Raw genomic sequence first — 25,789 nt, forward strand, 5'->3', positions numbered from 1 at the left:
CTCGCCTCGGCCTGCACCGGACCTCCCCCCAATGCGACCCTCCATGTCAAGTATCAGTCCATGACCTCAATCCTCTATATCCTCCCCTAGCTGAACAGAGCCCTCCAATCGAAACGCATTCGATGTTTTCGACAGAGATCAAGTCAGTCGACGATGCACGGTCTCTAACGGAGGCGCGGCTCGTAGTCAACTTCAGGACTAGAAACCATCGAGACAAGGCGTTGATGCTGACGGAGAGTGACTTGCCGGGTTGTTATATTGCAGGGGAAGATCCTACAGAAGTATACTGCAGGTATATCTGTAGGTGAAATAGATAAGGGAGCCGTCCATCCGCACACACGGTTAGCCAAATTCAAAAGGTCGTCTGACTCTTGCCATCTCGGAAGCATGTCATTCAGGTTCTGCTTTGATTCCGATCTGGCAGAAAGGAACATGCGGCTGGAGGAACTGGGGCAAGACGTGAGTCATGCCTACGTTCAGCAACTCTCGGCTATACGTACTGTATGGAGCCCCAAATATATTATAGTCCCTTACTGTATTATTCCACCTTGAACGACCGATCCAAACATCCGTACACTCATCTCCCACGCAGCCGAATCGCCTCTTCACCGAGAGTCCTTCAAACCGGCCACGACCACGCCGCCCTCGACATCGTACAGGTGTAATTCCGACCCCTGACACTCTGCCCCTGATTAACTTCCCATGGTAATCTGTCAAGAAAGAAGAGAGTCTAGCCTCGCTAGCGTCTTTTAGCAGCCGGGGATAAAGCTATTCTCCGCCCGACAGGAGACCACATTGACACTGATCTCGAACCCAGAGCCACAGGCTACATCATCTCGCCTGTCGTCTCCACGACTGATTATACGAGCCCATCCGCGGCAGTCTCGAGCGGTGCGGCTTGCCGATCTCCACAAAGTCCACACAGGAGCTCCACAATTGCAGGAAGGGGAAGAGCTGCAGCTGCATCCCAGCAGCAATATCAAGCTGCTCCCTGAATACGCGTGGTGCCTCTCCTTATCAGACCGTCTCACATACGCATAGTCTAGCCCGATGTTGCCGAAGGCAACTAGCGGCGAGATACATTAACCCAGAAGCTCGTGGCGAAGGCGCGCAGGCGTTGAAGCTATGTCTCGTCGTTTGCGAGATTGATTTCGGCAGCATGGTACAAATGCTACCCGAGGGTCATTATGTAGATGTTGGGATGCTTCTTGACTGTTTCAGGTTCTCGTGCGCCCCGGCTAATGTCATCGTGGTGGGGATAATTTGCGGCAGCTGTATTTCTGGAGGCGCTGGAGCACTTGAGCGAAATCGGGTTTATAGTATTGTCTTCCTTGGTAGATGTCTTGAATTTGTCCAAGGTGAAGGTTACTGCTGCCTGTGCGTATTAGCAGATCCGGTGGAACAAGGAGATGCCGTACATCAGCGTACTGAAGACGTATCTCATGCAGGAAATATTATGCCGTGATGTGTCTGGATTTGATTATTAACATATTACTCCGAGTAACAATATGATAAATCTTCATCTGGTCCATGTGCAACCTTTACAAAAAATATGAAGGAACAAAGCATTTCTCTCATGGACAATGATTTGATATTTGCTGGGAGCAGGTAGGGCTACTAAGAATCCAGGGCATCAAAGCAGTTAAGTCTCCCAAGACAGTATCTATATATACTCAATTCTCCAGAGGTAGACCAGTTGCTGAATGAGGCCGCACCTCAGCCTATGGTATCCCTTAATCAAGACAGTTATATACTTAGGGATGACCTTTGGGCAGCCCCTGAGTCAATGTATCCATGTCCACTATAACTAGTACAGGCTCGGTAGTAAGACGAGAATGAGTAATTGCCATATAGAGGGTCCCTTCACATGTCATGGGTCATGGCGAGTTAGCACTCCGGATAAGCCTAATTCGGCATTGTAGAAGTACTTCCCTGCTACAATCTGCGCAAAACCCCCGATTCCAATGCCGAGTGATTGTAGAAACCGGCGTATGGAGTACTGTTGACTTTGACTCTCTTAGTAGGTGAATATCCATCCATAATACTATCTCATGCATGACACGAGTCAGTCATCGGAAGATTCTGCCGTTATGCATCACCAGGTTTCAGCGAAATCCTTGCCTGCGGTGTGCCGTACACCAACCGGATTCCCGGCATCGATTATGGCCATATCGGATGGTTCTGATCTTCTTCTCGGGATATTCCAAGGAAATATCTTGAACAGTAGTCGGATGGTCTGCCCTGAACTGATAACGGATACTATCGGCCAAACTCGGACAGACGCGGCTATCCTCGCTCACGTGCCTCAGATGCGAAATTTTCACCATTTTAGGACGATTCATCAGCCACAGTGCCGTCCATAGCCGATTCTTTATCAACTGTGCCTGCCAGACTGGCGAAAAGCCATTGGACAATGCTGCATATCGGAAACTCCCCTGTGGCTGATGGAGGCTGATGTGCCTGCGTTCTGGCCAGCTTCTATAAATATTATATAAAACTTCGGAAAAGTATGGATCTCCTACATCACTATGAGCTCCATCTGGCAGCCATCAATGGCAACTGACACCCAACCATGAAAAAATTGTCTGATCCACCGCGGCCTGGACGTGGGAGGATGGTGTTATATACCAGAGACAGGCTCCTTAGAGTCGTAGAGCTGTAGACACCGAAGCAAAGGAGCAGCTCTCTGACGGAGAATGGACCACCCAGAGAGTTCCACTCTGGATTCACATTCGCCCAGAGCTTTCCATGATGACCACCATGGCAGCCAACCCCTCGACAGCGCCAGCGACTGCCTCTCCGACGAAACGGTAGACCATCTCGAACCCCTCGAACTCACCCGCATCAACACCTACCGACTCCAGCAAAAGACCACCGTGGGCTCCACACGCGGCCCTGCACCCCGCGATGCATGGCTACCCATGGGCGCCGGCAAGGAATACCCTCCCTTACTTCCCGATCCGGAAACATTCGTCGTCGAATTCGATGGAGCGGAGGATCCCCTACACCCATACAACTGGTCCATGACCCGAAGGTAGTATTTCCTCGTACATAGCTGTCTGCAAAGGTGCTAATGCGGATTGACAGAATCTTCCTGGTCTGCATCCTCTGCTACGGCACCTTCGCCGGCTCATTCGCCAGTGCCGTCTTCTCCGCAGCCATTGCCTCCACCAGCAAGGAATTCCACGTCAGCCAGGAAGTCGGCTCGCTCGGCGTCACACTGTACGTGCTCGGCTTCGCCGCTGGGCCAACCATCTGGGCCCCTGCGTCGGAGCTCATCGGACGGCGCTGGCCGCTGTCCCTGGGCCTCCTGGGGTGCGGGATTTTCACTGTGGGCTGCGCAACGGGGAAGGACTTTCAGACTCTCATGATCTGCCGGTTCTTCGCGGGCTTGTTCGCCGCGAGCCCGATCGCCGTTGTGCCTGCTGTCTTTGCGGATCTTTTCAACAATGCGCAGCGCGGGATCGTCATGTCCATCTTCTGCATGGCCGTCTTCATCGGTCCGTTTGCGGCGCCGTTTGTTGGTGGGTTCATCACGATGAGTGCGCTCGGTTGGCGCTGGACGATGTACATCTCTGCGATAATGGTGTTGGTGGGATTTGTGCTCGTTGTGCTGTTCCTGAATGAGACGTATGCGCCTGTTATTCTGGTGCGCAAGGCGGCGACGCTGCGGCGGCAGACGCATAATTGGGGTATCCATGCGAAGCAGGATGAGGTGGAGGTTGATTTCCACGAGCTGGTGCGGAATAATTTTACCAGGCCGTTGAAGATGCTGTTCACAGAGCCGATTCTGCTGCTTATCTCACTGTATATCTCGTTTATCTACGGGCTCATCTATGCCCTGCTCGGTGCATACCCTGTCGTCTTCCAGGGGGTGTACGGGATGAACATGGGCGAGGGGGGACTGGCGTTCGTCGGCCTGATCGTTGGAGAATTACTGGGTGGCATCTTCATTCTGTTCCTTCAAGGCTCGTATATCAAGAAGCTGGCTGCGAATGGAGACGTTCCTGTGCCTGAGTGGCGTCTTCCCCCGGCTATTGTGGGAGGAATCACCTTTGCTGCAGGCATGTTTTGGTATGGATTTATCTTCTGTACTCTGCATAGAAAAACTTTTACTGACTGTTGCAGGTTCGGCTGGACTGGCTATACCTCGTCTATTCACTGGATGGTGCCTATTTCCTCTGGCATTCTGACTGGCTTCGGCATCTTCTGCATCTTCCTGCAGTGCTTCAACTACATCGTTGACTGCTATCCTACTTTGTAAGTTGCTGTCTTTACTATATGTATCTCCCTGCTAATAGTACCAGGGCTGCTTCCACGATCGCAGCAAACACTATCCTCCGTTCCGCAGTCGGATGCGCATTTCCCCTATTCTCTCGACAGATGATGGAGAATCTTGGCGTCCAATGGGCTGGGACGATGCTGGGCTGCATTGCAGCAGTAATGGTGCCGATTCCAATTGCATTCATGGTGTACGGCCCTTGGCTGAGAAGTAAGAGTCGATCGGCCGGTGCTCCTGTCTATCCGGAGACACAAAAGCAGTACGACGTTTGATGATTGCATAGAGTATAGACTAGATACCACGATATGATTAATGATATGAGGCATGAAGAGTAATACGCAAGTTATACAGCCTGGTCCTTGAGTATAGTAGTGTAAGGCGATGGATAGTCTTTCGCGGGTAATTTCACACTTTACAAAGTCAAGTATGTACGCAAGCAGCTCAAAGTATACGTCGGTCCTGTAGCTCATACTCCTTTCAACTAGGTCCAAGTCCCTCTATGTCTCTTTGATTCGACTGGACTTCGGGGAAACATAGTGTATGGACGGGTTCTTTGTCAGGGCGCTCTGAGTTTCGTTTCACTGGGGATCAATTGATCTTGAACTCTTTCTGAATTCACCTACATTAAATGATCAGGTTACCATTCATGATTTCATGGAAAGTTATGCTGTCATTATGAGCCACTGATTTTGTGGTCGGCCGTTCGTAGGTTTAATGAACCATGGCGCATCCTGACAAAATTGAACTTATGTCATCGAAGGTGTAGATCTAGACAATTCAAATAGAATTAAGCTTTGGAACTAATAGTGTTATATTAATCACCATTCTCACCCAATTTAGCAGAAGCATATTGTGGGGAAATCATTACACCCAACTCTTAGCTCAGGGCTAGGTATATATCCTGAAGGCCTTCCAACACTAAGTAGAAATTGGTACCCAAGTATACTGCAATCTGCACAAACTTCATTCAGTAGTTTGTCTATTCATCATCATCAAGATGTATGGGAATCGTGTTGAATTGACCAGGGTTACCCTGTTTTATTTATCCTTCCTCATAGTTCTACTATTACCTCTCTGTGAGTAATTTTCACCAGTTCCACTACTTGTACGGCAGTACATGTGCTAAGCACCAATCTTTCAGCCCTTGCCAATGGAGCTTTATTAGCTACTGCCCTTGTCAATCGTGCGTTACCTAATGCACCCAACGGATACACCCCTGAAGGCGAGACCTGCCCTTCGAATCGGCCATCTATCCGCAATGCCACTGCCCTATCGAACGCCGAGACCTCCTGGCTGAAAGCACGAAGAAACAATACCAGAGACGCCCTGAAAGCGTTTCTCAGCCGAGTCGACCTCGGTTCTTTCAATGGGTCGGCCTATATTGCTAATCATTCGGCTAATGCATCTGCCTTGCCCAATATTGGAATTGCAGTGTCTGGCGGTGGCTATCGAGCCTTGATGAATGGTGGAGGTGCACTGCAGGCGTTTGATAATCGGACCACGAACTCAACTCACAGCGGCCAACTGGGAGGTATCCTACAGTCGGCTACTTACCTTTCGGGGCTCAGTGGTGGAAGTTGGTTGGTTGGGTCGATCTATATGAACAATTTCTCGGATGTATCGTCGTTACGAGACAATAGTTCTGTGTGGCAGTTTCAGGATTCTATCTTCAGTGGTCCGACTCAAAGCTCCACATGGGATTTCAGCACGGGGAAGTATTATTCATAGTTGTTGGGTGCGGTGGATGGGAAGTCGGATGCCGGCTACGAGGTCTCTATCACAGATTACTGGTATGCTTTTGTTGCCGTGCGCTCTGGAGAGAGAAAGGAATGCTCACTATGGAATACAGGGGACGTTCTCTCTCTTACCAACTCATCAATGCGCCTGAAGGTGGTGTCAGTTATACCTGGTCGTCGATTGCTCTAAGCAAGGATTTCCAAGCTGGGACGATGCCTATGCCCTTGGTCATCGCTGATGGTCGAGCTCCGGGCGAGACCGTAGTACCCACGAACACTACGGTCTTCGAGTTTAACCCTTGGGAATTTGGAAGCTGGGACGAATCTCTATCCGCCTTCGTTTCCCTAGAATTCCTGGGATCGAACTTTTCGAAAGGAACACTAGCGACAGGTGAAAAGTGTGTTCGAGGATTCGATAACGCAGGGTTCATCATGGGCACGTCGTCATCCCTGTTCAATCAAGCATTCCTGCATATGAACGATACCGACGCGCCACCAGCCGTGAAGGACTCCATCAGTGCGATTCTGGGGGGTATCGGGTCCGAGAACAATGATATCGCCGTCTACAAGCCTAACCCTTTCTATCGCTATGCGAGCCAGTCCAAATATACAACATCGCCCTCATTGACCTTGGTGGATGGAGGAGAAGATCTCCAGAACATCCCGCTCGATCCCCTTCTTCAGCCCCAACGTCACGTTGACGTGATTTTGGCTCTCGACTCGTCAGCGGACACGACTACAAGGTGGCCCAATGGGACATCCATGGTCGCCACATATGAGCGAAACGTAGACTCATCAGAAACGAACAGTGGTCTGCCTTTTCCCTCTGTGCCTGATCAAAACACATTCGTCAACCTTGGTTTGAACAACCGCCCGACATTCTTTGGCTGCAATAGTTCAAACATGACTGGCTCTCCGCTTGTCGTTTATATTCCGAACGCCCCGTATATATACCCGTCCAACGTGTCCACGTTCGATCTGCAATACAATACTAGTGAACGCAACGCCATCATTGAGAATGGCTACGATGTGGCAACACTGGGGAATGGGACAGTGGACTCCAACTGGCCGTCTTGTCTTGCTTGCGCTATATTGAGTCGGAGTTTTGAACGCACAAATACGACAGTCCCGGAGATCTGCTCGACTTGTTTCAAGAAGTACTGTTGGAATGGTACCGTAAATGCAACTACTCCTGGGGATTATTATCCGACGTTGAAACTGCAGTAGGTAAGTAGATGACAGTAGGACAGTGGACTTAGGACACAAAGAACCGCGATAGTTTAATTAATATTCAATTCATGTCCCCCCTTTTGACTAGAAATGAATGCTGAGGATGGTTATCCTGCGCCAGTAGGAGGACAAGGAGAAGGAAAATGTCGTGCTTTTGACTGCCCCGAATTGTATGGATTGGATATGACGTCGCCAGTCATTGATATCTCAGGTCCCGTTGTCTTTGACGGGACTATTGATACTTGGTGAGGACATTGAGATTGATGCACCTGCTTACTTGCATATGGAAGACGAGGGTAATGATACAGACTATCATGCATGTTTTATTGGTTATGCAGTTTCACAAATCAAGCTACATACAGGGGTCCCCATTATATACAGCTCCTGCGGCTTATACTCCTCCACCAGCGCCTAGTTCCCCTTACATTGTGTCTTTTCCTTACGCAGGGTCAAATAGTCACCAACAGAGCCATCGTCACCGCGGATAAACTCCCACTTGACCTCCTTCTCACTCAGCACAGTAAGCTTACTGATACCAAAGTGCGTGGTGTCCAGCAAGGCAGTAATATTCTGGAGGCCCTGGCCGTTGCTGAACTCGCTGTGGCTCTCGATGTTGCCAGCCATTCCGTTGACGATGTGGGTGATGGACTTTCCAGGGTTGGTGCGGTAGGTGTGGTTGTTGACAATCGACGCCGAATCGATGGTTCCGTTCGCGCCGAGGGGGTACATGCGCTCGTACCAGTGGATGTGACTGCATCAGTTAGTATCTGCGTTCCCGGCGAGGGAAAGATGCAACATACCCAGAGAGATAAGCATCAACGCCGTACTGCAGGAACAATCGCTCGAACGCAGCACGGAGATTCTTCTGGTAGCTCGAGTACGCGGAGCTGTACATGGGCCGGTGGCTCATGACGAACACCCAGGGTGTCTTCTTGCGATCGACGCTGGCGAGATCTTTCTTCAGCCACTTGTACTGCGCGTAGGACTTGGTATCCTTGTAGCTGCCGTCGACGGCGCCAAAGGGGCCGCTGTCGGTGATGTACGTCTCTGAGGCTTTGGGGTGCGTCTCGTTGCCCTTGATATCCGCCTGGAACGGCGATTCGGGGCTGTTGGCGAAGTCGGTCTCGCCGTCCATGGAGATGAAGTGAGCGAGGCCGTAGTCGAACGAGTACCAAAAGTTGCCGACGCCGCCGGTTTCGGGGCCAGGCATGCGGAAGCGGTGCTGGTACGCGGTGAAGTTCCTGTCCGGGTTAGCTGGTACTGGGGATAGCGGGGGATGGATCTTACCGTTGGGATGGAGGGCATGTGTAGTAGGTCAGGTTGGCCTTAGGAGCAGTGCCGTTGGAGACGCCGTTGTTTAGATATGCGGTCAACACGTTGCCGGGGCCATCAAACTCGGCGCACGCAGCCTCGTGGTTACCGGGTAGAACCATGTAGGGCATCTTCAGCGTGACATTTCCCAGCCACTGCTGCCACAGATCCCAGTTGGACTCGTAGAGGACACTCATATCGCCTCCCTGGGGACCGCCCTGGTTGGGAATCTCACCCGCTGGAAGAGGCTTTTTGTACTCATCGGGAACAGGTCCTCCCCCTGGCAACTCCGTGCTAGTGCCATTGTAGCAGACGGGCCAGTCGTCTTCACAAGGCAGGATACCCGAATACCAATCATCGGCATAGCTGATTGTATGCTTTAGTCACTGTTGACAAATAGATCGAAGAAGATATTACCTGATGTCACCGCCGTGCCAGGCAAACGCGGTACCCTCGTTGGCGGCCTTGACGAGCTGTTTGAACGAGCCGCCTGCATTGGTGTACCCCATGTCATTTAGGACGGCCACACTGAAGGGACGGCGATCTCCCGCGCGCTGAGCGGTCTTGAAGCTCAGAACTTCAGATTGAGTAGTGCCGTTGGCGGCAGGAATCTGGTAGTAGTACGTTGTTCCTGACTCGAGCTTGTCGAGGCTGACCTCGTGGAAGAACTGGCTGCACTGAGTGACGGCTTTGATTTCGGAGCACGGTGGCGTGCGGTCATACCTATGGGAGTCAGTTTCAGTTTTCTAACTCAGAGGCCAGAACATACGTGTGGCTATATCCATGAGCGACTCGATCGAGGTGCTTGGGATCCTTGCCCCATTTAACGGAAGGCGTCACACCCAGTCCGAACGGCGTCTGGTAGTGAATGTGCATGCCATCCGGCAAATAGGACAGCGAAATCACGTTGACATTGTTCTTGGGGTTCGCCGTCGCAGGCTTCACAGCAGGAGGTTCCACCAAACGGGGGAATCCTTTGCCGTTGCCATTAACGGTTGGATCAACCCAGTCGCCGACGGGAACAGCGGGACCGGTGTACGGATAGCTCTCATCCACCACGGGACGGGCCTGAGCGGTCGTCGCAGCAAGGGCAACAAGCAGAGCCGAAGCGGTGGTTGTCTTCATTTTGGTGCCTCTATGAAGAGCGTTGTCGATTGACAGAATTCCGATCCATCGAAGCGATGGACTGACTTAAATCAGTCCAGCTGCTTATCTAGCTGTTGGAGACGCAACCTCCGTCGGAAGACCGTTGTCAACAAGCGTGTCACACGTGCAAATGCCGAGATCAGCAATTGGCCAAGACTAACAGGGAAGTACTAGTGACTTAGTGAGCTCGTATACAGGATTCATAACTTGGCAAAGCTTCGGTTAAGCTTGGGCTAGCATGTGCCGACTGATAGCGATCACCATTGGCTGATAACAATCAGGCCAGGCACCTCTAAGTAAACTAGCCGAGAAAGCAATGCCCATTGGGCCATGGACATATTGTTGCTTATCCTTCATTGGTAGTGACATGTTGCGGTACTTGTCTACTAGAGCACGGATCCTGGACTCTGTCATGATGATGATATGTCATGAATATGTTAATATCTGAAAGTCCTGTCGCACCGTTAGGCCTTATTTACTGGCTCAAGGGATATAGATGGCATTACAATCTCTCTTCTCATTTTTAAGAGGTTTAGCGGTGGACCGGTAAAAAGGGTATATCGTCATGATTTCCGAAAGCAGAAGGTGTTCGGACTCTCGGCCCCAGCGGAACATGAGGCTTGAAAAGGGGTCGGCAGTCTGCATGAGGAAAGATATCTTATCTTGAAAGACCATCCAAAAAAAAATGTGCCGATGACATTGAAATGGATTTCTTCGGGGCGTTTTCAACTCCCAGGCGTTGTTGAACTGCCTCAACATCATTCGCTCGCCTTGCAACGCCCTCCAACTCGCAAATTGGCCATCTCCGTCTTCTTAACCTCGTCAATTTTGCCTATATTGCCATTTGGCATCAACCAATCTTTTTCTCCATCAATGTAATAGTCTCCCTCGCCGTTCCTAGCCTTGTCCAGAATGCCGTAGCCTGGTTCAAATACTCCGTTTCTTCCAATGGATCCTCCAACTCTTCCGGCAACATTTCGTTAATATCCACCCACTTGGACATATGTGACTATCGATGTTCTTCAAGGCCCGGGAAATGTACCTGCAGATTGCCCCTTTTACCCTCATAAGCAGGCATCCATTTATACGTGTTGATCCGTGTGCGCGGTACATAAGCCCTTCCATCCTTATATCCATGTCCATCCGGCCCGCCGGTTGTTTTATTGAGCACCCGTGTCATGCTTTCCTGGTCCGCAGAGCGGCCCAGAGTCTCGTTGGAGAAATACTGAGTGTATGCGAGACTTTCGACGATGTACCGGAGGCATCTTGGACATTGGATGCTTCTGCGGATCCTCTGATTTCGTGACCGGGGCTTGCTCATGCGCTGCAGATAATGCCTGTAGTGCGGACGATTGTACCAGTCCGAGACTTATAATTGCAGATAACTAGACTCCGAGTCCTCCTTATTCAAGGACAGCGGGTTACTGTATTGGTCAAGTATCCTTGTCCATTGCGGTATTGCATTAATATCATTATACGTGAGATACAGCCTCATTAGTATTTCGAGTCGCTATTTATAGTTGCAGAAGTGATTATCGTTTCCCTCATTGTGGCCGCAGAACCTTGCGGAATGTTTCACAATCTATCAAATGTCAACATGATCCCACATCAAACTTGCATGGAACTAACGTACCTCTCTCATCATGAAATACAATTGCTAGCTGCCTTATGTGGCGACCTGAACTGGACATTGACATGGTCGAGTGGCGTGAATCGTTCGACATCATGCTGCCAATACTACCCATCGAGTTCCGTCTCGTTATGGCCTCTCCCTGCAGTTGAAGCCTGGTTGATAGCTTCGAGTACTTGAGTTCAACGAATCCGTCCACTGGTATATTCAGTAACTGCATCGCAGGTAGACAGATCCCGAAGGCACATTACATACGAGGCCATTCCAAAAAGCCCATCTTTGCGTTGGAGCCGTGTTTGAGTTTGCCAAAGTAGAGTAAACTCCGGGCTGATGTGAGCGGGTCCTGGAGGACACGAATGGTCTCCAGCGAACAACGTTCCTCTACGCCGTCGGCGTTTATATACTTAACATCTCCGCAGTAGAGAATGCTTCGTCCTAGAAGTATGCTCTGAAAAGCGACAAAGTCTGGATCTGGTTAGGAGCTGCAGTCCGAACTGAGATAGTAGGACTCACCAGCATGCTTCCGGCAGGTATATACCGGCGAGATGGCATATCTTTCGATAGCGCCGTTCGTCTCTATCTTAACACGATGAGACCCCTGGAAGCATATTCTGAACGGAGTGATCGGATCGTTGACAACATGCGCACTCTCGATATATGGGATCATGGAGCTCTGGGCTCCTCTGAACGTTGCCTCGTGAATCCGATGAGTTATTTTCACGCCGCCAGTCACATCTGTCGCCTCGATCAAGCCAACATCGCGGGTGCGGTGATGCAGGTAGACGCTTATTGTGCATTTAACCGGTTTGTGCAATTCATGATTTTTGAGATTCGGATCCGGAAAATGTCTGTGTCAATGTAATGTAAGCAAGGCACAAATACATCTATATCTCCTGATCAGAAACATACATCGTTACAGGACATTGCGTCTCTACTCTAGTATACCTGTAGCGTGTACTGATCGGCTCATTTAGTGGAGGCGTGGGCGGCGGTTCCCCGGGAGGGTCATTATCATGCGGCGAGTGCTCCCTTAGTGCAGGGGTGATGGCCCGTTCTTGATGTAGGAGCTGGAATTTGACCCAGTCACTGAATTTTTCCCACTCATCAATCTCCTTGTTCAAAATCCGAGTGGGCTCCTTGGGTTTGGTTGGTGCGTTCAGCGCCAGTTGGCCGGGGACGGTGACATGTCTGAACCCAGCCTGATTCAAGGCGCCACGAATATCCTCTCGAATCTGGTCTAGGAAGCCGACGACGGGCATGTCACGGCGCATTATAAGATGCTCTAGCTTTTGGGAGACATCTTGGATACGAAGAAGGGGCTTCGATTCCCGCTCGTCGGACCTTGAGCCTGGAAATTCGAGCAAGGGTTGCTGCTGTTCAGTGTCTCGTAACCGTGGTAAAGCTCGCCGGCCAAGTTCGGACAAGAGCCGGCTTTCCAATGTATTCTCGCCGTTGTTAGAACTATGCCCTGGCATGCATTGGCGGAGGATGAACGATATCTGTAGGCTCATGATTCTGCCAGGTTAGTCAGTCACGGTTCGGGAATTACGGCGGAACGGTCTTCAGCATACTTAATTGCACGCAGGATTTCTAAATTCTCCTGCCTATTTTCGTGTCTATTCTGTTTCTGTATATCAATCACGGTATTGGTTGCCATCAAGTTCGCTAGCTGGACATTTCGCTCAAGCGCACGGCGCAGTCGTTCGGCTTCTTTGCGTTCTATCGGCCACGAAATTTGGTGGAAAAGCGTCTTGACTCTGTCCGAGACTTTCTGCCATTTTAACGGTTCTTTCGATCCGCCTGAATGTATATTGCTCGCTAGCCATTGGTGCTTCTTGACGAATTCGGCGCATTCGATGATCGTCTGCTGATAGGACTGACCGAGAGCGACCCTCTTGGAGACTGGGACATCTTTCTCTGCCTCTTGTAACTCCTCGATGGTCGCTCTCATCAACTCAAACTCTGCTTTGAACTGTATGAAGTCAACTTTCGCATTTTGAGTTCCGTCAGCAATACACTTGTAGACATCCCAGGCGATCTTGGCGGCTTGTAACACATCTCCGACACTCCAGCCGAAGCTCATCCCGGATAACGTCGATAGTTAAACAATAGCGCTGAATTTCTCAAGGTAGTAATGCCGAAGAGGATCAGGTTGCATCCATGGATCAGCAAAAGTGGAACTCGAAGAATGAGCATGGGCCATGGGAAGAAACGACACGCGAGCTGATCCCCACCCTCTCTGATAGCCTGGCCCGGGCGTTAAGAGGCTGGCGGCTCAAAATACGCCTGCCTCCCACGAGCAGCGGAAGAATACATGCCTCGTCAGAAGCATGTCAATGGGCGCTTTGTGGCAGTGAAGGGCATTCATAATATACAAGGTCATCCATCACACGTGGTGGCGCCAAGGGGACTAGAGTACGGAGTAGCATCGATAGCTTCGTTCCCCCGATCCAATAGCTGCCGTCGTCTACACAACGTGGATTGATCCAACAGCATCTTTGGCGAAGACCTTCGGAAATTTCGATTCGGTCGTTCATATCTAGCCTATCGTTTCGAGTTGCAGTTTGACAGATGTCTCGCGTCTGTGCAGGGCTGCCGACCCCGTGGTCCACAGGGCACGTTCAAGTCGACTCCGCCCCTGGATTTCGATATGGGAGATTGTGTGGCTTTGCTCGGCTTTCGTATTTTTGCCTGGGCAAACTACTTTCAAAAGTATGAGGCTCTCTGACTCTGGAGAACGGCCGTCAGCCTCGTATCGATAATGATTTAGGACCAGGATGGCTGCCAGTCGGCAGCGGAGAAGACATTGTGTCCTTGCCTCTTGAATCCTGATTCAGTCTCCAATTTGCAATATACTTAGCGCAATATGCGATATCCTCGCTTAGCCGCTCTGGGTCTGCGAATCTACCCATGGAAGGAATATCAGGACTTCCGGCACCATACAGTGAGGACCCGTGGATACAAAAGCTTAGCCATGCATCAGTTGCTAACCGTAAAAACAGCCCGCTCAAAGACATGCCTACATCATCGGTAGACTTGAAAGTGCTCGACGACGGGAGTGGATGTGGATCGTCGTCGTAGCAGGTATCGGCTTTTTCACCGATGCATATGCTGTACGTGACGGCACCCATCGGGCAGGATTCATCAACTGACTTTGCAGATCTTCTCTGTCAACATGGTTCTACCCATGATGAATATTGTCTATTGGAACCATTCGAACTGGACCGAGTCGAATGCAGTCCGACACGACTACGAGGTGGCTCTCAGTATAGTCACTTTAGGCGGTGTTCTGCTTGGCCAGATCGCCTTTGGCGTCGCTGCGGATGTCTGGGGACGAAGCAAGATGTACGGCATGGAGTTGGTTATTCTGATCTTCGCCACTCTGGGACTCGCATTATCGTCTTCCGGGGTCGAGAACTCCATGTCTGCTATCTCCCTTTTCTTATTTTGGCGTGGACTGCTCGGGATTGGTTTGGGTGGGGACTATCCTCTGTCGGCAGTTATCTGTTCAGAGTAAGATCCTATTCGGCATGGCGTAACCGCAGCTGACGATCCCAGGTTTGCGCCGAGCCGACTACGGGGGCGACTACTTGCAACAGTCTTCTTTTGTCAGTCCCTCGGACAGCTCGCCGCACAATTGGTTGCTCTCATCGCTGTGGCGGGCTTCCAACACCATCTCCCCACCAACCCTGATACGACCACATGTACAGGAAACTGTATCCGAAGTCTTGACACCATCTGGCGCCTTCTGGTCGGACTAGGAGCTGTGCCTGCCTTTATTGCATTGTGGTTCCGACTGACGATCATCGAGTCCCCTCGCTATACAGCAGAAGTCACCAAAGATAGTCTTCAGGCCGTCAATGACGTATCACAGTTCTACCAACGTGTTAGTATCGACAGTGCATCAGTCAACAGTGTAGAACCACCCTCTCCGGAGTCAGGTTCATTCCGACTATCGCCGACTCAATCAGCCGACCAACAGCCAGATCGGCCTGCTTCCGCTGCGGCATTTGCGGAACAAGGCGCCACCTCTCCATTGGCAATCTGGAAGGACTTCAGACTCTTCCTCAGGCAGAAGGATAACTTCAGGAAACTGGCTGCCACGTCCCTCTGCTGGTTCTGTCTCGATCTTCCCTTCTATGGCCTAGGGCTCATCAGTCCTCGGATCACGCGAACCATCTGGTTCGGAAGCAAGCTGCCCCGGACTAGTCTGTATCAGCTACTCTTTCAAACAGCATATCAGAGTATTGTGGTTGTTTCCTCTGGCGCTATCGTGGGGAATCTGCTATCAATCCTCACGATCGATAAACTGGGTCGGCGCAATATCCAGCTGAATGGATTCTTCTGGTTATTTCTGCTAAATGTGGTCATTGGCGCTTCGTTTCAGCATCTGGTGGGACACGATGATCCGTCGGCGTTGGTGGTGTTGTATATTCTCTGCCAGATATTTTTCAACTTTGGTGAGCATATCCTTACACCATGTCCGTGGCCTCGCTAACTCGCTGCCTAGGACCCAACACAACAACATATATGGTAAGTCTCCCAATCCGCACTTCAGGAAAATAGGCTGATCGTTAGTTCCCTGCTGAACTCTTTCCAACTCGATTCCGGTGCACCTGCCACGGCATCGCCGCTGCATTCGGCAAACTCGGCTCGGTCCTTGCGCAGTGTTTCCTGGCCTATGTGGATTTCGGTAATGGAGCAGACTATACCAATGTCCCAGATTGGTTGGGATATGCTCTTCTTTGGTAGGCTCCTTTCGGAGAAGTTTGTGATCATTTCACACTGACAAGTGACTAGCCTATCCTTCTTCATGCTCATGGGCCTCCTCATCACGTATTTCTTCATTCCTGACGTCCGAGACAAGGATGGAAGGATCAAGTCCTTGGAGGAACTTACGGATGGGATGATGCCCGATGCTGAGTTTTCCCAGGCTGTGGCGAATGGATATCCTGCACGGGGGTCAAGCCCTGAAATGACTCAGGTTGATGGGGATAGTGTTAGTGTATAATTTTGGATAGTTGCGGTGTTATTGTGTGACAGTAATAGGCCCGCTCACCATGGTACATATGTTTCCATTTTCAGCAGTTGCTATCAATTATAAGTATATGCTGTCCGCCCAGTAGCAGAGGGTAAATTGCAGGCAAAGATTGTATTTTCCTTGCGGTCAAATGAAATGCAGGATCGGTGACACTAACAATTATCATCCCATACCATCCGTCAGAGGGATTGGGACGCTTAAAATAGTAATAGGTAGCCATCGGAAGTAAATGTCTGGAAGTCCCAATTGTGAATCTAAGTGGAGCCAATGCGATGCCTCTTGACCCACCAGATCAGAACCATAATGGGCCCTCGTATTCGTACTGTTCGCCTTCTTGGGCTTGATGGTCCATACCATTGGTGGGTAGACGTGAAAATCGTACTTGAGTGCCGCGAGTTTCAGCCATACGGGCTGCTGCTGAGGACTTCCCGTACCTTATGCTCATAATAAGGATCTGTCTATGCTCCTGCAATGTACAGGAGAAGAATAAACATAATATCGCCCAGGCGGTCTCGGATTACTGATAATGCAACATCCGTTTGTATATGTACTCCCTGCCCCAGGTGAGAGATGTCATTCCAAAGTACGGCTGAAAGTTTTTATCTTCTTCCCTTCTATTTTATCTTTTTTCTGCTTTCCAATTGGGCTGAAACTGGAATCTCTATGGGATTCCACCTTCTTGAGGTACAGAGGGAAGAGCCTTTTGCCACAACCGACCTCGCAATATGAATAGTCTCTGCGGCAACCTGCGGAGGTCCATAGTTGTATTAGTCCAATCGAGGTGGACGACTGAGATCCACTGCTCGTAGTTCGTATCAAAGACCGATTCGGGTCACCTAGCTCCCTACGCTGTATGAGGAGGTGATGCTTCAGGTGGTGCTAAAGAGGTTCAAATTGGCAAATTGTACGAAGTAGCTTCATGCACTTTGTTTGCTATGACATTCAACCCAGACGAACTAAAGCCAAGGATCCCAGGCAGCTCTACAATGAGATATGCGCAGTATCTGGAGTGGAGCATCAGGAGCATAAGATGGCTTTCGCTATTATATCTGTCTCCAAACCCGCCCTTTCTCTCTTTGATGGCCAAATCCAAATTTGCACGTCAGTAGTAAGCCGTTTATACCTATTATTTAATTCCAGACCCCTCCCATCCGTGTTCTAACTACAGCTGTCACGTCGAGCTTTTCCCTTCCGAGTCAGGTCATGGCATTCAAGCTTTACCACTACGACCCTTCCGCAGGCGCCGCTGTTGCGTTTGCTGCAATTTTCGGGTTAACAACGGTTGTCCATATATGGCAGATGGCAAAGGCAAGGGCTTGGTTCATGACTGCCTTCATTATCGGTGGCTTCTGTGTGTATACCCTTCTTGAGTGGTCTAGAGTGATGGTACCGGACATAGGGCTAGTTGCCGGGGCACAAGTTACAGAGGCTAACGCACTGTTGATATAGTCGAAGCAATTGGCTACCTCTGCAGATACATCAGCGCAGAGCAGACCCCAAACTGGACGACAAAGCCGTATATAGGGCAGAGTTTGCTCCTTCTCCTTGCTCCAGCGCTATTCGCCGCGTCCGTATACATGATCCTGGGCCGGATTATTCGACTGCTGAACGCGGGTTCTCTCTCGTTGGTCCGTCCGAATTGGCTGACCAAGGTCTTTGTAACTGGTGATGTTATCTCCTTTTTAATGCAGTGCGGAGGTATGCGGTTCCTTCAAGTGTGTAAGAAATTTCAGTCGAACACCATAGCTGATACATTGTGGGCAGGTGGTGGCTTACTGGCGGGCGCCAAAACACAAGACAAGGTCGACATGGGAGAACATATGATCATCGGTGGCCTCTTCGTTCAAATCCTGTTCTTCGGTTTCTTCATGATCGTTTCAGTGATTTTCCATCGCCGTATGCTTGCAACACCCATGCATCACATGATGTCCACGCAGCTGCCATGGAACTACTACATGAAGATTCTGTACACGGTCAGTCTTCTGATCATGGTCCGGTCCGTATATCGTGTGGCCGAATATGTGCAAGGAAGCGACGGGTATCTTCAGAGCAAGGAGGCCTTCATCTATGTTTTTGATGCTGCACTAATGTTCGCATGCTGCGTTATCCTTAATGTATCCCACCCGAGCAAGCTCTTGTCGCACAGTCAGGCGGGCCACAAAGTGGATTCTGATCTGGAGATGCTGAACCCGGAACGGTAATAGGCAGTTGCTTTGACCGGATCCCGAGAGGTGTATCCTTGCCTGTCTCACAAGGGCAGACCTTGTACGAGCATCTCAATGTGAACTGGCGCGGCTCTCAGGATGATGGTAAATAGACATTCAACGATACAGAAGCAGTTAATATATATGCATATATTAGCCCAGGCCAATACAGGCCGCCACCATCCTGTTAATGTCTTGTGAACCGTCAGTATGGCCAACATGAGATTTGCCCATTTTGAAATTCAAGCGGACAAACCGTACAGGTTGCATGCTGCACATGTACTTTGCAACCTGGGTGATTGTGCTCAAAAATGAGAAATCAGAGTCACAGGCCATACTTGGCCCAGACCGTCAATCTACTAATACTAGGAACCTCTGTGATATTTTCATAAATGAATCTGACAAACCGAAATGCCTTCAAGTATGAACAAGCAGTGAACACTGTAAAGCATATCTCTAATGATCATTGAATAAAATGCTTAGGGAAGGCTTGCTAAGCAAGAAATAGCGGGCAGAATTTATAACCATATGGGGAATGAATTGCTCGGATGGATGCTCCCTTGACCATATTAATGGCCAAGGCTAGATTCTTAGCTGGCTTACAGTAAAGTATAAGATAATGAGTGCTTTCTCACAAGCGGGGTTTTCGCTACAGCTAGTAGAAGGGGAATACAGTCATACGAGGCGTGTGGAAGGATAGGTTGGCCGTCAATTGGATCGTAGGAGGTGAAAAAGCCCCGTGAGCTTCAGATTCGGCTATTTTATCCTGTTTATACCGCCATATGCAGCCACGGCTGACTCCGCACCAGCCTCGCATTAGGTAGGCAATTATAAGTTGCTGTGGTCCCCTAATTCACATCTCTTCTTCCACCCACAGATATGTAGCGATTTAATGGCATATTGCAATTTTTACCTTCTTGTGCTGCTACTGCAGTCGCTCCCCGTGTCGGCACAATATGTCGTTTCCTCCACCGCTGCCTGGTCCTCTCAGATCGTTGCCTTCTGGGGCGCGATCATCATAGCGGCCCATGTCGGCAAGGTCGCCAGTGCAGGAACGGCTCTATTCTCGAGTGTCCGCATGGCCCTTCGCATCCGGTCCATGACCAACGCGCTCGCCCGCGGCAACTGGTTTTTACATGCGGGTTGGGTCACCAATAAAGTCCGCACGGATGTTGCCGTGGTGTGCTGGCGCACTCCTGAGGAGTTGCAGGGTTTAGTCCGCCGGGTGGCTATGCAGATAGAGACGTTCGCCGCCGGCAGTGAGTGGCAGGTTCTCGTGGTGGGATGTCAGCTGAAAGACCAGCCGTCCCGTGAGAGCACGATACATTGGATCAAATGTCCTCGGAGCGAGGGTCTCTGTGGCGCAAAGGTCAAAGAAACAAACGAGAATCTGTTTCCGCTGCAGGACGCAGACCTTGCTTTTGCGCTAGACATGCTGGAGCGGTCGCCACCAGTGACGACAGAAGAAATCGTGCGGGAGATGGAGACAAGAATGGATGTGCGCGCGTCGCGGTGTACGTATATTAAGGAGCAGCAACAGGAACTGCAGGTTACGGAGGCGACACTTTCGTGGGGATGGATATTCACCAGCGTAGACCATAACATCACTCCATTCTTGAAGCTGCGGAAGTGGACGAGTCCCTACGGCAGTGATCGTGGGGCGCGAATGGCCTGCGCTACACGAATGTATCTCCTTGTACATCTACTTGTTGCCTGTGCTGTTGGACTCATGGCTGCCGCGACGGGGCGTGGTCTAGCGGTCTGGTTTATGACGGTGCGGCCAACCCTTGCGACAATGGGGGGCAAGAACGTCAATGGGAACGATATCTTGCAATCGTTGCTGTGCATGGACGAGGCTGTTTTTCAGTACGAGACGGCCGACGGATCGCCCTTGTTGGCGGGCGACGTTCTAGCTTCTTCCCTCCCGTGGTGGGCTACTATGTTAGCCTTTGCCATGCCTGCTCTGGAGATGGCCCTTATCATTGCAGGATGGCTGTACGGCGGGCTGAACGCAAAGAGACTGGCACCCTCGGGTGTTGTTGGCCACGGAATGCTCTGGCTGTCCGTTGTCGTGGGGCTTTCGCTGTGTATCCGTGCCCTCTTCACGCTGCGCAACCAGGGAAAAGGCCGTCTAGTAGGGATTTGGCATAAGCACGAGTTTGCGCAGTACACGATTGGCGCTGAGTCGCTGGAGATCTCCGCGTCCGATCTCGCACGTATGGCAGGTGAGCCATCTCCGATCGGTTTGGTGGTCCGCCTCCTTCGCGAGAACAACCCAGATAATATTCCCGTCATTGAAAGTTTCCTCCGCTTACCTATTTTGGTGGTGCTGGTGGAGTACCTTCTGGCCACGCGAGTCCTGCAATATCAATATCAGGGCGATGAGATTGTGGCGAGGGGAAGCAGAGCTATCTCACCAAAGTCTGAGTCCCCATGGCGTCAATCCTACTGCTGTGTGGCAGTGACTATGGCTTGCGCATGTCTGTCGGCTGTTTACGCGTACTACCCACTGCCAAAATGGGTGAAGCTAGTCACGGAGATGCTCCTTGCAATGAGTGCAGTCTGGTTCAACTCAATTGATCTGGTGGGTAGTTTCATGCATGAGAAGGAAACCTCTGTCTGCTTTATGGTAGCGACTCTAGTTGTGTCGTCCGTTTGGTATGTGGGATTGGATAATGTAGGTTGACAGGTGGCTAGGGTTACTCTCCTCATTTTTCATACCTGTGGTATCAATATGCATTCAATATTACCGTGGCATCGTTCTAGACATTTTCTAGACATATTTGTTGTGACGTCAACGACTAAACTTTGATACATCCTAAGGACCTTAGCCAATAGATGCAGGGCGAGCCTTTTCAACATAGCGATCAGAAACAAGGAGATTGGTCGTGGTGAACATTTTTGAGAGAGCGTCCTCTTGACGGGAATCGTAGCTAAATGTAGTCCAGTCACTGATTCAGCGACAAATCCAAGATAATCTTTCCCCTAGCGTGTCCCTCATCCAGTCGCTTAAAGGCGTCCTCGAACTGCTCCAGCGGCCAAACACTGTCCACGACACCCCGACACTTGCCCTCCTCCACCAGCTTGGTGACCTTCTCCAGATCTGCCCGATTCGCCGACACAATGAAGAAGAAATTCCGGACATTCTTCCCTTTGCACTCCTCAGGCTGCACTTGCTCGGGAGGCTGGCAGATGCTGATCAGAATCCCACCATCCCTGACACACCACCACGCATCTTCCAACGACTTCTTGCCAATACAATCAACCACTAGATCAACCTGATTCTCCGGCCTCTGCCCCCACTCCTTCAGATTCGTCTCCCGGTAGTTGATCACCTTGCTTGCTCCGAATGACTTCACAAACTCGACATTCCGCGGCCCACACGTCCCAATTACCGTGGCGCCAGCCAGCCGCGCCAACTGCACCACCCAGATCCCCACACCCCCGGACGCAGCCGTAACAAGCACCCTCTTCCCGTTCCATGCCTCATCGCCCAGCTCCCCAATCCCAGACTGCACAAATAGCGCCTGCAGTGCCGTCTGCGCGCTCAGCGGGATGGCGGTGCTCGCCACCCAGCTCAGGTTCTGAGGACGCCGGGCGAGATCGGCGCCGGATATAACGGCGTAGTCGCGTGCGCACCCAGGACGGAGATAGTTTGAGCGCGCGTAGACTTCTGTACCCGGTTGGAAGTCGGAGGATGGCGGTGCGGTTACTACTGTTCCCGCGACATCGTAGCAGGGGATCTGCTCGCGTTCTTGGAGGGCAGGGAAAGCCTTTGCCCAGTTGAGTTCGTTAGCACAGGGGCTGACGCAATGCACGCGGATGAGGTGCTCGTCTGTTCCTTCTGTGGCTGTTGGGACGGGGTGGTCCGGGGTGAGGACCAGACGGGGTTCCTCAACGGAGGGCTGGAGGAGGGCGCGCATTGTTTTGGGGAGGGACATTTTGATACTATTTGTGTTTTTTGATGCTAGTGTTGAGGTGCTACTGTGAATCATTTATGGCGGTCAGGCAAGAGGAATATGACGCTTTATATGACCTTAATGGAGCATGTCATCAGCTGTCTGTATAACCGGATTGCCGGTCAAATATGGAATACGAGCTGAGGTGATACCAAGGCTGCCAAGCAGCCAATGACTCACAGATAATTAATTCATACAGAAGAGAGAGCGTAAATATATTGACGTTGAGGTCTCGTATAGGGCCCGGCTGGCCACCCGGGTATTGGTGATTCCCTGGATTCCCGGATACCCGATCTCCCGCAATAGGATAATGGTCTGTCAGCACTTCGGACGAAGCGTATTTACTACGTCCGACGCCGAACTTTCGGACGGATAATTCTAGTTCTCTTTCAATCTAACTCAGCTTCGGATTCAATAGCAGTTGTTGAGCTGTCCTGCGGTTTGTTTTCCGGGCGATAACCAAAGGACTCATACTTTGGGCTGTAACTATCTGATCACTAATCAGGGCGAATCAAATGAGGGCAATCGAGGTATAGCTTGTAAAGCTTGCTACGCAGTTTGAATGTGAATAAGCCCTGCGTATCCATTTTTCAGCATTTTCAGATACAGCACTCAGCCACCACCAGATCATGAATCAGGGTGTCCCGAATAGTCGCCTCATGATAGTCAATGTCAAACAAATCGCAAAAGTCCAAAGACTCAGCAGCCATGTCCGGTGCAAAGGATGAGGCAGTAATGTCAGTGGTTACTCCAGATATACCCGTTATGGCGTGCTGTGGTTCTCGCGACGCGGACGGGGAGGGCAATGGCCGGTCCAGTGATAGTATCTCCCGCGCGATCACGCTGATTTCCTGGTACGTCCGTTTGCCAAGTGCCCAGTGTTCACCCATGGCCTTGAGAGTCCCCATGGTCACTCTGATCCGCTCTCGATCGAGTCGCAAGTCCTGTCCCTTGAAGACATAGCGGCAGGCGGAGAGGTGGGCGACGGCCACAATGGCAATCATGCAGATAATGAATGGAGTGTGGCTGACGATGTTTGTTGGGAGGGTCAGCAGAGACTCGAACTGCTCAATTGAGTGCAGAACTCTCCTGGTGTGCAAATCACTTTCAGGGGAGTTACTTTGGAGAAGACTCTCTGGTGGTGCCTGCGGGCAACACTTTGACACACCCTCGATGGCGCTATACGCTAGTGTTGACAGTTGCCGGTGAAGGTCGACAATCCATCTACACATAATTAGTAAGACTCTCAAAGAAATGGAGTTGGACCCACGTATGGATAATGGCACGAGCCTTGAACAGAATCTCATCCAAGGAGCCGTCTGGTCTAAATACAGTCCTCTTTGACGCAGGCAAGAGTGTCGTCCACGAGACGTGGATCGCATCGACGTTAGCACAGACAGTAGTGATGTTCTTCAAGTCAAGGTCTTTTCTTGCGGCAAGAGCCAAGTCCAAACTTCGAGTCAAGCCTACCATCTCTGCAAACGACGAGAACTCCCGTTCATCACCAGCAAACTCTCGCATATCGTACTCTTCCAGAGTTCGCGGGTTTGGAATGTTCTATGATCTCAGCAACATAACATACCAGAAGGAGGACAACCTACCCCAGACTCATACTCTTCCTCCTCGCAGGGCAAATGAACATCCATATGGATCCCATTCGTCCGGAAGGGATAACTGTGCGTACTCCCAGCGATATGCGCGTCGGTAATATAAATCTGCCACCAAGTCCGTCGCCAGCTTTCCTCGAGGATCGGATCGTTCCTCCCGTGCCCGGTGGCAAAGTCACTCCGATTCATTCCAAGCCCAAGAGCCATCTGAATAGCTTCCTCAAGCAGGTCTAGGCCTTTCCTCGTTTCGTCACACCAATAGACTGCAATGGAGTAGAGAAGCACGGCCTGGACTGCGAACGGTGAGACTACATGATTGGTACTCCGAACGACAGCCAATTCCGCCTCAACATGATCTTTCAACTGCGATGACGGGATTAATGCGTTATGCAGAGAGCCGATGTACTTCATCACCGCATAAAGTGGCTGTATTGCTCGGCGGTCGCTGACCGCATAACGCTGGATTGCAAATCGAGGTACTACGCATGGATGCGCACTATGAAAGTACCGATAATACATTGAGAGGAGCTGGTCATCCACAGGATCTCTCGGATCAGCTGTTGAGGTAGTCAAATTGAGGCCTGAATTCATTTCCCTGGTCACTGTTTCTGATAGGATTGGTAGTATCGATGTAAACGATCCGTGATCTATTTTCGTCCCGTTCATTGGCGAAGTCGGTGTGCTCAAGACCCGACGACGACCTCCCCGTCGTGACTTGACATACACACATTCTTTCTCCTCGTCGACGCACCGAGTACATCGTGGTAGAGCCGCATCGCATCGTACATGTTTGGCCCGACAGGCCGTGCAAGCCCGGGATGAGCGATGCTTGGGTGTACCGAGGTCTGGCATCTGGATAGGTAAGGGGCAACAACAGATGCAATGCAGAACCGGATGTATTTGATTTATAGAAGGGTGATTATGTTGGAGATGGAACGCGTCATGAATATCAAGCAGTCTGTCAGCGCCGTTGTACCCCGCTGAAATACTCTATTTTAAGACCCTTAACCTTGATTTTATGGCCGAGTGTGATTGGTTCATGATGCAGTAAGCACACCATATTCCGTTCTGGGCAACTCAATAATCACGTTGTTCATGCACTCTTATCAAAGTCGAGGTTCAAACCAACTTTTGCTTTTGCTCTCCTCATTGCCTGTTTGCAGCTTGTGCAATATTGAAATTCCAGAATTCTCATTCTGCGCAGAGGAGACCAACTCTTCGGCAGTTCAGAGTTACGCCGATCTCATGAGCTATATATATATACCCATCCGAACCCTCGGCTTGTGCATTCTCCCCTATAATACCATGCAGAAAATTGGTAACCTGCGGCGTGATAACAGTCAATTAGCAGTAAACCCTATTTTATTGATCTCAATATATTCAAATTGGTGTAACATCTATCTCCATGCGCATTAGGGTAAGTGAGTATGAAAATGGCCCTTCAAATTTAAAGAGCTCTGAAGTTGCAACAGCCAATCAAATAGCTCAATTGGTAGCATCATTGGTCTAGTGGTAGAATTCGTCGTTGCCATCGACGAGGCCCGTGTTCGATTCACGGATGATGCATTCCTTTTTACTTTCAATCTTTTTTGTATTTCCATCTACAGTTCTTGCTTTCTGTACTCCTTTTTTTTTTTTATATT

The 25,789-nt window shown here is 50.5% G+C and overlaps 10 protein-coding genes and 1 non-coding gene across 11 annotated transcripts; 6 read left to right on the forward strand and 5 right to left on the reverse strand.

Moving 5' to 3' along the window:
* Positions 1 to 2,696: 2,696 nt before the first annotated feature.
* NFIA_040750 (MFS transporter) lies at positions 2,697 to 4,554 on the forward strand (the record flags this gene model as incomplete). Its single annotated transcript, XM_001266395.1, has 4 exons — positions 2,697 to 3,034; positions 3,088 to 4,074; positions 4,129 to 4,260; positions 4,302 to 4,554. The coding sequence occupies 4 exons, from the start codon at positions 2,697 to 2,699 to the stop codon at positions 4,552 to 4,554; spliced, it is 1,710 nt and encodes a 569-aa protein (XP_001266396.1).
* Positions 4,555 to 5,279: 725 nt separating this feature from the next.
* On the forward strand, positions 5,280 to 7,245 carry plb2 (lysophospholipase Plb2; the record flags this gene model as incomplete). The annotated part of the gene is made up of 3 exons (XM_001266396.1): positions 5,280 to 5,358; positions 5,424 to 5,862; positions 6,132 to 7,245. 3 exons carry the CDS (start codon positions 5,280 to 5,282, stop codon positions 7,243 to 7,245), a joined length of 1,632 nt encoding a protein of 543 aa, XP_001266397.1.
* Positions 7,246 to 7,659: 414 nt separating this feature from the next.
* NFIA_040770 (purple acid phosphatase family protein) lies at positions 7,660 to 9,684 on the reverse strand (the record flags this gene model as incomplete). The annotated part of the gene is made up of 5 exons (XM_001266397.1): positions 7,660 to 7,999; positions 8,049 to 8,489; positions 8,536 to 8,925; positions 8,977 to 9,282; positions 9,329 to 9,684. The coding sequence occupies 5 exons, from the start codon at positions 9,682 to 9,684 to the stop codon at positions 7,660 to 7,662; spliced, it is 1,833 nt and encodes a 610-aa protein (XP_001266398.1).
* A 779-nt stretch (positions 9,685 to 10,463) lies between these two features.
* On the reverse strand, positions 10,464 to 11,026 carry NFIA_040780 (uncharacterized protein; the record flags this gene model as incomplete). Its single annotated transcript, XM_001266398.1, has 2 exons — positions 10,464 to 10,627; positions 10,768 to 11,026. 2 exons carry the CDS (start codon positions 11,024 to 11,026, stop codon positions 10,464 to 10,466), a joined length of 423 nt encoding a protein of 140 aa, XP_001266399.1.
* A 556-nt stretch (positions 11,027 to 11,582) lies between these two features.
* Positions 11,583 to 13,418, reverse strand: NFIA_040790 (uncharacterized protein; the record flags this gene model as incomplete). The annotated part of the gene is made up of 4 exons (XM_001266399.1): positions 11,583 to 11,800; positions 11,849 to 12,183; positions 12,245 to 12,850; positions 12,907 to 13,418. The coding sequence occupies 4 exons, from the start codon at positions 13,416 to 13,418 to the stop codon at positions 11,583 to 11,585; spliced, it is 1,671 nt and encodes a 556-aa protein (XP_001266400.1).
* A 783-nt stretch (positions 13,419 to 14,201) lies between these two features.
* Positions 14,202 to 16,346, forward strand: NFIA_040800 (phosphate permease; the record flags this gene model as incomplete). Its single annotated transcript, XM_001266400.1, has 7 exons — positions 14,202 to 14,279; positions 14,338 to 14,448; positions 14,496 to 14,848; positions 14,894 to 15,795; positions 15,846 to 15,868; positions 15,914 to 16,083; positions 16,136 to 16,346. The coding sequence occupies 7 exons, from the start codon at positions 14,202 to 14,204 to the stop codon at positions 16,344 to 16,346; spliced, it is 1,848 nt and encodes a 615-aa protein (XP_001266401.1).
* Positions 16,347 to 17,579: 1,233 nt separating this feature from the next.
* NFIA_040810 (RTA1 domain-containing protein) lies at positions 17,580 to 18,577 on the forward strand (the record flags this gene model as incomplete). Its single annotated transcript, XM_001266401.1, has 3 exons — positions 17,580 to 17,727; positions 17,826 to 18,074; positions 18,141 to 18,577. 3 exons carry the CDS (start codon positions 17,580 to 17,582, stop codon positions 18,575 to 18,577), a joined length of 834 nt encoding a protein of 277 aa, XP_001266402.1.
* Positions 18,578 to 19,472: 895 nt separating this feature from the next.
* On the forward strand, positions 19,473 to 21,266 carry NFIA_040820 (uncharacterized protein; the record flags this gene model as incomplete). Its single annotated transcript, XM_001266402.1, has 1 exon — positions 19,473 to 21,266. The coding sequence occupies one exon, from the start codon at positions 19,473 to 19,475 to the stop codon at positions 21,264 to 21,266; it is 1,794 nt and encodes a 597-aa protein (XP_001266403.1).
* Positions 21,267 to 21,528: 262 nt separating this feature from the next.
* On the reverse strand, positions 21,529 to 22,521 carry NFIA_040830 (NADP-dependent oxidoreductase; the record flags this gene model as incomplete). Its single annotated transcript, XM_001266403.1, has 1 exon — positions 21,529 to 22,521. The coding sequence occupies one exon, from the start codon at positions 22,519 to 22,521 to the stop codon at positions 21,529 to 21,531; it is 993 nt and encodes a 330-aa protein (XP_001266404.1).
* A 617-nt stretch (positions 22,522 to 23,138) lies between these two features.
* Positions 23,139 to 24,557, reverse strand: NFIA_040840 (putative C6 transcription factor; the record flags this gene model as incomplete). Its single annotated transcript, XM_001266404.1, has 3 exons — positions 23,139 to 23,763; positions 23,810 to 24,096; positions 24,141 to 24,557. 3 exons carry the CDS (start codon positions 24,555 to 24,557, stop codon positions 23,139 to 23,141), a joined length of 1,329 nt encoding a protein of 442 aa, XP_001266405.1.
* A 1,084-nt stretch (positions 24,558 to 25,641) lies between these two features.
* NFIA_040850 lies at positions 25,642 to 25,712 on the forward strand. The gene has a single exon. It is a non-coding gene; the product is annotated as a tRNA-Gly (tRNA).
* The last annotated feature ends 77 nt before the right edge of the window (positions 25,713 to 25,789 follow it).

This window comes from Aspergillus fischeri, genomic scaffold (genome assembly GCF_000149645.3).
Source record: "Aspergillus fischeri NRRL 181 1099437636247 genomic scaffold, whole genome shotgun sequence".
Classification (NCBI taxonomy): Eukaryota; Fungi; Ascomycota; class Eurotiomycetes; order Eurotiales; family Aspergillaceae; genus Aspergillus; species Aspergillus fischeri.